The 12,770-nt window shown below is 37.3% G+C and overlaps 1 protein-coding gene across 2 annotated transcripts in view; it reads left to right on the top strand.

The window, feature by feature from the left end:
* The window catches only part of SETD2 (SET domain containing 2, histone lysine methyltransferase), a 94,893-nt gene that overhangs the window by 43,277 nt on the left and 38,846 nt on the right, over nt 1-12,770 (top strand). The window contains exons 11-13 of one of the 2 annotated variants that reach the window (XR_005128415.2): nt 828-947; nt 2,007-2,669; nt 5,339-5,621. Coding sequence is in view for 1 of the 2 variants with exons in the window: in XM_037528019.2 (XP_037383916.1) it covers nt 828-947; nt 2,007-2,669 (783 nt within the window). In the remaining variant the exon portion in view is untranslated. The remainder of the gene's footprint in view (nt 1-827; nt 948-2,006; nt 2,670-5,338; nt 5,622-12,770) is intronic. The other variant, XM_037528019.2, reaches the window with a different exon arrangement.

Raw genomic sequence — 12,770 nt, 5'->3', positions numbered from 1 at the left:
CAGAGGCTGCTGGCAGCTTCGCAACCCAGCACTCAACCACTGCGCCACCGAGGAGGCCCAGCATAGGATTTTTTTTTAAAAAAGATTTATTTTTATTTTATACAGGAACCGGGGTACAGGCCAGATAGGCGGGAGGGTGAGAGGATTCACCAGAGACAGAGCGGGTAACAGAACAGGCAGAATGACAAAATACACTGCTAAGGGGAGCAGCGGGCGAGACAGGAGAGGTCTGCTGTGTTAGGTGGGACCCTCTCTGGCCGGCCGGGATTGAACCGGTGCTGGAGAGGCTGTGGACAGCTTCACAGCACGGCTCTCAACCACCTGCGCCACCAGGGGAGGCTCTTAAAGCATAAGATTTTAACAGTAATCTTACTCAATGCTTTATTTAAAGTGTGCCACGAGAAGTTGGATTATAAAAATGGATGCTTTTTAAAATATCTAAGAGAAAAAAACCTTTTGAATAGCATCTAGAAAGGAAAAGAAAATTATTTAAATGCCATATTTATAGTTTTAGCCTTTTCAGTAAAAATGGTCAATAAAATTTCTTTGTCCTTCAGAATTGAATTTTATTATAAATGACATTAGTATTTATATGATTTTCTACTTTAATATAGTACAGGTTGGATGCATTTTAGGTATCAAGAAAGATGATCTCTTACTTTTGAGCATTATTAACTGTTCAGTTCTAGTTGAGTCAATCAAAACAGAGTTTCTAAGTTTTTTTTGGTGGATATAAATGAACATCTTTAGTTCTTTCTATGAGCCTCTTTAATTCTCTGTCTCCCTCTCCCAATACACTACATCCTGCTTCCTCTCCTGCAATGAAGAATACACATTCACAATCTTGCCTGAAGTCCTTTCTGGAACGTCATGGGCTGTCTTTATTGTGGATCTGGATGGCAGAGCTAGGTGATGGCCGGGAAAGTAACCAGAAACTTCAGGAAGAGGTCAGTTCGCATTTAACTTTCTTGTTTCTTAAAACCACTGTATTGATTGCTTAGGTGGAGAATGTGTGATAATACTAGTTTGTGATTGCAAATTTAGCCTTGTATTTACCACTGGTATTAACTAATGTTATCAGCCCAGTATAATCCCTGTAACTATAACCTTTACCTATACTTTGCTAGTGGTGAGTTTGCGCCACTGTTTTCCCTGTAGCATCTTTTTAAGGTTCATACTGCATAAATCGAAACAGGAAAAACAAGATACACTATTAGTATAATTAAGATCCAGTTTGTTGCTAAAACTATAGTATTAAAAAACAGGAAAACGTGAACTTAAATTCTGGAGTTTCAAAAAGTTAGTGAAGAGCTGAAGTCTGGATGATATTAGTAATAACATTTTGAGGAGTAAACTCTTGTTTTGAAAGATCTAAGTAAGTGTTCATTGGCAGCTTGTTAGTGGTGGTGTGAAGTTTATACCTTTCCATGAGATAAATGGTATTTTTTAACTTGGTTTGTCATTCTTTTCAGTTTTAATATAATCCCAAAGTCCTTTAATAATACATTTTTTAATAAACATCCTTCCTAGGATGGGGTTTCTGTAGAACTACAATTAGAAGTACTTTTGAAGAAATTCTTGGATTTCAGGGTGGGGTGGTGGTGGTTATCTCTGAATGAAGAGAGTCTCTTTGCTAGCCAGCTATCAAAAACTAAAGAGGTAAATGCTGTCTACATTTTTTTAAATGTGTATTATATATTGTTTCATGGTTCTGAAGCCTATATTATTGTTACTTGGGAAACTCTTTAGGACTAGAGCCCAGATACGGTCTAGTAGTATACCTACTTGTTGGTCAGTCTTATTAAAATAGTTTTCTTTTCTTTCTGAAGGAAAATAATGTTATGACACTTAAATCCTTCTGTAAAAATAGGCATTTAGTGTAATTTAATAATTTAAAGTAGTAAAAAAATAACCCTTTGCTCCTGCGGAAATGATCTGAGCCCCATATCCAGGTTTGAAAAGTTAATTGATGTGTTTTTTTTTTTTGTGTGTGTGTGTGTAATCAGATTATAAAGACTCTGGAACACTTACCCATTCCTACCAAAAATATGTTGGAGGAAAGCAAAGTACTTCCAATTATTCAACGTTGGTCTCAGACTAAGACTGCTGTCCCTCAGTTGAGTGAAGGAGATGGCTATTCTAGTGAAAATACATCACGTGCTCATACACCACTTAACACACCTGATCCTTCTACCAAGCTGAGCACAGAAGCTGACACAGATACCCCGAAGAAGCTCGTGTTTCGCAGACTTAAAATTATAAGTGAAAATAGCATGGACAGTGCGATATCAGATGCTACCAGTGAGCTAGAAGGCAAGGATGGCAAAGAGGACCTTGACCAGTTAGAAAACGTTCCTGTAGAAGAAGAGGATGAATTACAGTCACAACAGCTACTCACACAACAGTTACCTGAATCTAAAGTTGATAATGAAATTGCCGTGGAGGCCAGTAAGCTACCTACATCCGAACCAGAAGCTGACACTGAAATAGAGCCAAAAGAGACCAATGGCACAAAATTAGAAGAACCGATTGCTGAGGAAACACCATCCCAAGATGAAGAGGAGGGTGTATCTGATGTGGAGAGTGAGAGGAGCCAGGAGCAGCCAGATAAAACAGTAGATATAAGTGATTTGGCCACCAAGCTCCTGGACAGTTGGAAAGACTTAAAGGTAAGAAAATACTTTTGTTCATTTTAACTGGAATTAATCATTCAGGTTTAGAGGTCTGCAAACCAAAGCCGATTATCTGCTTTCTAGTTTTATGTATTTTTGAAAGTGGAATGCTCTCTCTCTTATTGTCAGCTAATTGTAAATGTCTCAAACATCTTTTAAACCTTGGCAAGAGATAAATCAGCCAAACTAGTACATAAGTGTCCCCTTTTTTCCTCATTTAGAAAAGTGTATCACAACAATGAATTCAATTATTCAAGTGCTCTTCACATTTAAAAACAAAAAGAAAAATCCTTTGATTAACAAGTGTGTTACTGCATACATGTTTGTAGTATATGTGTTTGAAAATTTGAAATTTTAAGTTGAAAATTTAAATTTAAAACCCTAAATTTCAAATCTCATAAGATTCTACTTAAGAAAAAAAGGTTTAAATCAATTGGAAATTTATTGGATTAGCTAGAAATTAATTAAAATAATTAATTTAGAAATCCAAGGTAATATAGCAACTGCTTTATGACCAATCAAAAATGATTGGTCATAAATTTCTATTCCAGTAAAACAATTTTATATGGAGTAGTTGTGTTCAGTTCCACTGTTGCTTCTGAAATAGACCTGAGTTTAAGTGCCTATTTCTTTGGACAAAATATGTTCTCAAGAGGAAAATAGGTCTGGAAACCTTATACTAGCCAATACATACATAATCTCTTGTTAAAGAATGTTGCAAAAATGTACAGGAAACTAGAAAACTCAGTCTGGGTCTTGGATAAACACCGAAGTGAATAGCAGGATGAGCCTAGGAGAGATGTGGTACATTTTGATTGTAAATGGTCTGGATCTGGGATCCAGGTCTTGAGGACCCTGTGGGAACAGGTTACTTCCTAGTTTCTGTTTTTTCTGGTCCTCTTCTGCCAGAGTTGAAATAACCAAATAAGCCAGCAATAAAGACTTATTTGCAGCAGGGCGAACATCTGAGTCCTCTCTATCCCCAATAAAACTGCAAAGCCCACCCCATTAGATTCTGCCCATTTGACTGACTTGGAACTGGCTTTACATTTGAGCAAAATGAGTATTTGGTTGGTTGTGCTTTGTGCTTATTTTCAGGACTCTTAGTTTGCTGGTTGAGACCCTTCTTTAAGTATGGTGTGGTTTCAGCTCTTATTTATCCATTTCAGCTTACTCTTGCTACTCTTTCATTGCTGATTAAGCCTTTTGAAATCTAACCTTTTTATAAATATAGAAGGACTTATAATAAATCTGCTTATGACCAACATATGAACTGCAGGAATCAGAATTACAATTAATTAAAGAGACGCTGGATAGTCACTTGAGTGGACCTTTAATTAAGGCCTACTTTGTGAGGGCACAGGAATCTCAATAAGAAGTCCCTTTTGTGTTTGGAGACTACTAGTAGAGCCTGTACTGTGTCTGGCTTTGTAAGGTAGGTGGAAATGGAGACAAGTACACAGATGGACATTGAAAAGGCCTTCCAGACATAATTTTAGAGTGCGGTTGTAGAATCAGTAGTTCTTTTTTGTCTGTGAAGTCTTTGGTTGACATAATTTTTAAAAATGTGACATATTTATAATTTCTTAAAAACCTGTTTTAAAATCTGAGAAAAATAATTTTATTTCTCGGTTTGGTAGGTTGTTATTGTAATGTTATGAGTTACTCTCTGGGATATCCTTAACCCAATTAGATAGAACTGGTAACTTAAACTCAAACTCTAGACACACATTTTTGAGTTCTACAAAATTCTTTCTTCCCCCTCTTGTTATGCTCCCCACTCCTATGTGAAAGATTGAAACAGTTGACTTGATGTTTAAAATTTTACTTGTACTTAAAATATATTCTTCTTAACCTGCGTACTTTGGACTTATCCTGATTGTTAGCATCAAGGAAGCCATTAAATAAAATCTTCCTTCTTCAAGCTTTAATTTGCTCTGGAATCATTATCCATCAAAATTGCGTTGCTAATAAATGTCTTTACTGAATTGTGATGTTTTGTTACATATTTGGGATGGGGTTCGTAATTCATCTGTCATTCTAATTAGCATTTACTTGAATCTAATTTCAAAACGCCAACCATGGTTGTCCTTTAAAAAAAAAACAACTTTAACTTCTAACCAGAAATCTGAAACCAGGAACCCATAATTTGAGCCAATTTTAGAGAAACACATTGACTTGATGTGATTACAATATTTCCATATTATCCCGGCATTGAAAGAGTTAACTACTTCTGTCTGACTTCCACCTACAGAGTTCAAGTAGACTTTGGCAGAAAAGAAAATGTCTTTCTCAGCCAACCTTTGTTATACCTTTTGCCAAGTACTGTGTTAGTTGCTGATGTTAATTTCAAGATCATACTAAAAAGTATTGACTTAAGATTGTGGATATGTTAGCCACTCCAAGCTTCCCTGACCTTCTGGGGCCACTGTAACATTGCTGGATGTGTGTTCCACTGGGCCTTCCTACACACTGGATGGACTGAAGAACTGAACGAAGTTGCTTCAGATTCCTTAATTCCTTGATTTTGCACTGAAGGCAGACTAATAGGGATCATCAGTTTATGAAAGAGGGTGGGAGGGAAGGGAATGAAGCTTCATGAATTACTCTTTGTCCTCCCAGATCTGATGATGATCCCCCTTGTAACTTGAACCATTTCCATCTAGCTTCTCAGGGCAGCAAGGAGCTTGTTAACATCACCAGCTGACCATGTGTCTCCTTTTCTCAACTCCATTTTCAACTTCGTGCTGAAGAAAAACAAGAACCTAGAGTGCATTCTGTGAAGAAACAGGAAGATGGTTGGGAAGTTGGATGATGCATGAAAAATATAATAGGTGAAAAGAGGACAGAGGTGGTTAACTCACTGGTGCCGGCGTTATTTTGGTGCGTCCATTGACGACAATGGATGTCGTTCTGGGAAAATCCCGACTCCTGGCGAGAAAAGATTAAGTGAGCTACTTTTTCTATACCTCTATACACAGGACCATTGCCTTGATTCTTCAAGGCGTACACATTTGACTCTTAAAATAGATCTCAACTAGAAACTTCAAGTAGAACATTGCTACACATGAACATGTATTCACTTACACATGCAAATTTACTGGGCTACATTTTCAGCAGGGACATGTGCATATGTTTCTGTTTGCAAAAGAAATTGGTGTACATCACCCCCATGCTGAAAATATAGCCTTGACTTCACATGATAAAACAGCTGGTTATAAGTTGTTATTAAATATAACTTGACTGGAAAATCTTTCATTTGGATCATGAGAAAGAGGTAAGGTTCCTGTGAATTTGACAGTTTCAGACAACCCAAGAGATTGTAGTGGCTAGTGATTCCAGAGCTTCTCTTGTGAACACTTAAGTTATACGACATCTCTATAACAAAGTCTAGGCACCTGGATTAGAAGATTTAGGGAAAATGTCAGACGTGATAAATTGGACTCTTCTTAATAACCGTTCTTACTCTTTTTCATCTTTCTCTCAAGATACTATCTTTAATTCAACAAATGTTATATTCTTAGAGTTAACCATTAAACTCTACAGACTATTAAATAAAATATAGTTATTCAGCTACGAAGTTTTGAATCTCTCTTAGGATTTTGGTCTGTAACTAATATTGTATGTGAAATCTGCTAAGCAGCATATCAAAATGAAATTATGTGTCCTGGATTTATGTAATTTAAAAACTCTTAGTAGAGATCATTCTATATTCATAAGGGTAATATCACTACCTTTTCCTTTAAAATTTAGAATTACCCCCAAAGAATGCTGTTTTAGATGCTGCTACATTGAAAAGAAAATTTTTTAAATGTCTCACTTCATAAAAGGCAACCTTTTACTATATATTCTAAACTTACTAGTAGTTCTTCATTTTGTTATCATTTGTAAATACTTCATTAAATCAGAGGTTGGCCAAATCTGCCCCATTGTTGTTTTGTAAATAAAAGGTATTTTTGGGAACACAGCCATACTTGTTGCTTACATATTGTCAAGGCTGCATACAGTGAAGTGGTAGAATTAAGTAATTGTTTCAGAGTCTGAATGACCATCTAAACCTAATACATTTGCTGTCTTGTCCTTTATGGAATATGTTTGCCAGTACCTAATCTAAATGATAAAGTGCAGAATCTTGCTACTCTAAACATTCTGATTTTAAATGAGGTCAGTCTGACACTTGATTCTTTTTTTTTTCCCCAAAGATTTATTTATGCATGCAAGAACTGAGGTACAGGCCAGAGGTGTGGGGAGGGTGACAGGATTCACCAGAGACAGAGTGGGTACCAGAACAGGCAGAATCACTGAAATACACCGCTGAGGGGACCAGTGATGAGTCAGGAGAGATCTGCTGTGCCATGTGGGTAGCTCCCTGGTCGGGGATTGAACTCATGTTGCAGTGCCTGTGGATTGCCTCATAGTTTGCATCATAACCCCTTGCGCCACCAAGGAGGCCCTGACACTTTATTCTTTTTTTTTTTTTTAGTAAAATAGGTGCATTTTCACTTAAAAATTTTTTTTATATTATTTTTTTTATTTTTTACATCATTGTTCATTTTTAAACAGTATTTGCTTTCCCCCACCCCCTCAGGTGTAGTCCCAATAGAGTTTCCTTCACCAATGCACCTGTGCACCATCACCTCAGTCCCCTGTGCTTCTCCCTCCCTCTCTCTGGTCCCTCTTCCTCCTCCTCCCCTGCAGTCTGTCTCTGATTTATAATCGTCCGTTTTTGCTTTGTTGTGTTTTGTGCTGTTATTATTTTTTTACACTGACGTCTTATTTGGTTTCCCTATATTCCTGCTATAAGTGAAACCATCCGATATTTTTATTTTTCCTTCTGGCTTATTTCACTGAGCATAATTCCTTCTAGTTCCATCCACGTCGCTGCGAATGGCATGAGTTTATCTTTTTGGATTGCTGAATAATATTCCATTGTGTATATATGCCACATCTTCTTGATCCAGTCATCTGTTTTTGGGCATTTGGGTTGTTTCCAGGTTTTACCTATCGTAAATAGTGCTGCAATATACATAGGGGTATAGGTGGTCTTTTGATTCAATGTTTTTGTGTTCTTTGGGTAGATCCCTAGGAGTGGAATTGCCGGGTTGTATAGTCGCTCCATCTTTAGTAGACTGAGGAACCTCCAGACAGCTTCCATAGTGGTTGGACCAGTTTGCACTCCCACCAGTAGTGCAGGAGAGTTCCTTTTTCACCACATCCTCTCCAACATTTATTGTTGCCTGTTTTTTTGATGTGTGCCATTCTCACTGGTGTGAGGTGGTATCTCAATGTGGTTTTGATTTGCATTTCGCTGATGATAAGGGATATTGAACTTTTTTTCATATGCCTGTTGGCCATTTCCATTTCCTCTTTGGAGAAATGTGTTTTAAGTTCTTCTGCCCATTTCTTGACTGGATTGTTTATTTTGTTTTTGTTGAGTGTGTGAGTTTTTTGTATATCATTGTGATCAGTCCCTTATCAGTTGACTGGAGTGCAGTGATTTTTTCCCAATCATTGGGGTGTCTCTGTTTTGGTTAATGTCTCTTTTGCTGTGCAGAAGCTTTTCAGTTTGATGTGATTCCAGGTGTTTATCTTTTCCTTGACTTTCTTTGCTTTGGGTGATGAGTCTTTAAAGATGTTATTGCGATGTATGCCTTATAGTGTTTTACCTATATTTTCTTCTATGTATTTTATGGTTGCAGGTCTTATGTCCAGGTCTTTTATCCATTTTGAGTTGATTTTTGTGCACGGTGACAGGTAGTGGCCTGAGACTTTATTCTTAATAAACTTTCAATTGTTTTCCTAAAGACATTATATAATGATCATGTTACTGTCGCCAATGAAGTTGATTTTTGTAAGTCTTGACTCTGCCTAGGCAAAGTTACTTTAAGTGATTTGATGTAAAACTGTCTGAGAAGGGAGAAAGGTTATGCAGTATGGGCTTACTGGGCTAGAAAAGACCTTTCTGGGATATTGTTCATTCCTCAAGACTGTGATCAAGTTAGTTGAAAACCTAAACTTTTAAAGTACATAGTATAACTTAGTCTATAACTATAATAAAAATATATTGATTTTACTTAATATTCTTATCTTTTAATTCTGATATAATTTCAGATATATAAAACAGCAAGAATATTATACATGTAATATGTATTCTAGTTGTAAATGTAGGGAAAAAAGCTAAACTTTTTCTAAATTCTTCGGTCTTCCGTGTTATTTTACCAGATTTGCCTTTTTTTTCTCTTAAGTTTTTAATGTTTTAAGAGTAAATTACAGATATGATACCCTCTCATTTCAGTGTTTTTCACAAAAATTCTTCTATATGACTCCAACATACTCATCAAAACCAGCAAATTACAGTAACACACCACTAATCAGACTTCATTCACATTTTGCCAGTTGTGCATATGGTGGCCTCTAGAGTAACAACAAAAATTTTTTTTTCTGATCTAGACTCTGAGTTCAAACATTATACTGAGTTGTAATGTTGTAATCTCAAATAGTTCTTCTTTCTTTCTCTTTTATAAAGAAGACACATTTTTGAGTTTTTGAAGAATATTCCTCATTTGGGCTTATCTGAAGCTTGCTTTTTGTTTGGATTCAGGTTATACTTTTTTGGTTAGGAATATTACAGTAGTTTTTCTTCACATGGTGTTGATTTGTTCCAATACTGGCATTTATCATCTTTGATCACTTAGTTAAAGTGATTGTCTACTAGGTTTCTCCAATGTAAAGTTGCTGTTTTTCCCTTTATACTTAAAAAATATCACCAAGAACACCTTTGCAAATAAGTAAATATTAATGTTTTTCATCAGTTGTCCATTAGTATCAACATCCAGTGATTTGCCTGAATCACATCTATGATTGTTGCCAAATAGTGATTTTCTGCTCCATCATTCCTTTTACTTCTGTGGTTATTGTTTGGCATTCTTTTGTAAGTAAGAGCTTTCCCTGCTCTCCCAATTAGTTCTTTATTCATTGATTTGTACCATTTAGACATAATGGATTGTTTTATTCAATAAATTTTAATTAATTCATTTTTAACTTGGCACTGAAACCCTTTTATGGCCAGTAGGAAACTCTTGAAGGTGCCTTCTGTGTGATTTTGACATATCTTTATATATTTTCTAACCTGGTACAATGTGTTGTTCCAGACTCCCCTTGTACTTTCCCTTACCCAGCCTAGGAATCATCCATTTCTCCAAGAAGCTCTGATTCCTTGCTGTGGGAAAATATATTTTAGAAACCAAGATCTGGATTCCAGACAAAGTCATTGCTACTGGAGCACTGCTTGTAGAACCTGTCAGCAAACTGTAAAAAAAGAAATACATTTATATGTATAGTTTTGCATGTTTATGAATGAACGCATTTATGCATAGAATGCACTTGAGTTTTGCCATTTCTCTTGTGTTATGTTAATCTGATACCACTTCCTCTTCTGAATCTTTTGAGTTTCCTTCTATGCATCTCACTATTTCTCTTCCTACCTTAAAATGGTTTATTTCTTGGGATACTGATGTTTCTTATATCCTGTGTGTTAAATGGGTCACATTATTTTCTCTTTGCCATTTTAATTACAGGCTCCTCATTTCTTGCTTTGACTGTTGCAACAGCTTCCTGTTTTTGTTCTCCCTATCTTTTAAAGATTTGTTTATTTATGTATGCAAGAACTGGAGGTGGGGGAGGTGAGAGGATTAGAGTGGGGAGTAGAACGGGTGGATCTACTGAAATAGGCTGTTGAAGGGAGCAGCTGGCAAGCCAGGAGAGGTCTGCTGTGCCTTGTGGGTTAGTTCCCTGGCCAGGGATCAAACTTACGCTGTAGTGGCTGCCAACCTATGTCATTAACCCCTGCGCCACCAGGGAGGCCCCTTGCTCCCTGTCTTTACACTGTTAAAATTAAATTCACTTTTCTTAAGGGGTTTGCATGCCATGGTATACTTTGGCTCTCATTTACATATGCAGTCTCACCTAAAACCATTTTGACCCACCAGTGGACTGTGCTGCTGATGTTCATAGATACATAAACACACACATTCAGTATTTTGGAAAACAGATGTAATCAATGGGAATCTCTAATAGCATCATAGAGACTCCTGTTACTCAAAGAACAAATTCTTAACTGCATGTTTTAGGAAATGCTTCCGTCTGTCTAACCTTCTTGCCCCCAAATTTCTCTTACACAATGAGTGCATGAGTCACAACACAAGTTATGTGTATTGTTCATTGTCCCATGTATTATTCATGCTGTTCTCTTTCCTTGAGATACCCTTTCTTTGATTTTTTTTAAAAGTTCCTTTATTTAAAGTTGTAGTTGAGGGCCTCCCCGGTGGCGCAGCGGTTGAGCGCTGGGTTGCGAAGCTGCTGGCGACCTCTGCGGCACCGGTTCGATCCCCGGCTGCTCCCCGGCCACCAGAGGAGGGTCCCACATGGCGCGCAGACCTCTCCTGCCGCCCGCTGCTCCCCTCAGCAGTGTACTTTGGTTCTTCTGCCTGCTCTGCTCCCTGCTCTGGCTCTGGTGAATTCTCTCACCCTCCCGCGCTTCTGACTGTACCCAGTGCATGTATAAACAAAGAAACAAACAAATAAATAAATAAAAAACATGCCTCTATTAAAAAAAAAAAATAAATAAAGTTGTAGTTGATCCCTTAAGATACTTTGTCCTTTTCTCTACTTATATACAATCATAGTAATGTTAATAGATTACTAAAGTAACTTGCTTAGATGCTTATTTTCCCTCATTGGACCATGAGATCTTTAAGGGCAGGAACCATTTCTTAACCTTTGTAGTAAGAGTAACTTTTATTATGGTATCTTTTAATAATGGTTATAAGAAGTTACCTCTTAATACCAAATGACTACTGAGTGCCCCTTAAAATCTGTGCTTGTTCAGTAACCAGACTGATCTTTCAGAAATAATAAATCTGTTCATATCATTGTCCTATTTAAAACTTTTAAATGGCTCCCATTACACCGTTAAAATTAAATTAACTTTTTTTCTTTTTTAAAAAAAGATTTATTTATTTATTTATACAAGCACTGGGTATAGTCAGAAGCGCGGGAAGGTGAGAGAATTCACCAGAGCCAGAGTGGGGAACAGAACAGGCAGACTGACAAAATACACTGCTGAGGGGAGCAGCGGGCGCGGCAGGAGAGGTCTGTCGCGCCATGTGGGACCCTCCCTGGCGGCTGGCTGGGGATCGAACCAGCGCTCCAAACGCTGCGGGCAGCTTTGCAGCCCAGCGCTCAATCACTGCGCCACCAGGGGAGGCCCAAATTCACTTCTCTTACGGTGGTGTGCATGCCACAGTATAGTTTGGCTCTCATTTACATGTGCAGTCTCACCTCAAACCATTTTGACCCACTAGTGGACTGTGCTGCTGATGTTCATAGATACATAAACACACATTTTGGTAATTACTGAAAATATTTTTGTTGTTGTTGTTCAAGTGTCTCTTTTCATTTAAATTTCTTTCCCCAGGAAAGCTATTCCTCTTCCTCCAAGTCAGACTAGCCTTCTCTTTCTATGTGTGTTCATAATACCCTTTCCAACTATAGTAGGTAACATTTTATAATTGTACATTGTGTGAAGACTGAAACTGTTTCTTGAGGCGCTGAGGTTACTTTGAGAGCCTGGTATGTAGTATGGCACACATAAGTGTTTGAATGAAGAAGTGAAGAGGGGTCTGTCTTTTCCATGGTACACACAGCTGCTTCAATCTGTAGTGTGTATGTTTTATTTGATAGGTGGCCAGAAACTATTTGAATGGGTGTCGTGTAATTTTTACAACCCTTTGAAGTAAGTGATGGTATTTTTATCAGATGTAAAATGGAAACAGGCCCATTAGGTTGTGACTTAGCTTTTAAGTGAGCTGAACATTAGCTCAGGTCTTCTGATTTAAACACTGTTCTTTTCGCTCCTTTTTCTTGTGCAACAAGTAGTGATTTCTACATCTTTGCTAAATAATCCATGAAATTATGTGTCTTTGTTGAATCCTTTTCAGATTTTTCTTAGTCCACTTCTGATTTAGAAACTATTGTAAGTTCAGATTCATTCTGAAACCATAGAAATTACTATTTTAGTGTTTTGTTCCTGAATGCTAC

Source organism: Talpa occidentalis, unplaced genomic scaffold (genome assembly GCF_014898055.3).
Source record: "Talpa occidentalis isolate TD23 unplaced genomic scaffold, MPIMG_talOcc4v2.1 talOcc4.10, whole genome shotgun sequence".
Lineage (NCBI taxonomy): Eukaryota > Metazoa > Chordata > Mammalia > Eulipotyphla > Talpidae > Talpa > Talpa occidentalis.
This window is presented reverse-complemented; position numbering and strand designations above follow the sequence as displayed.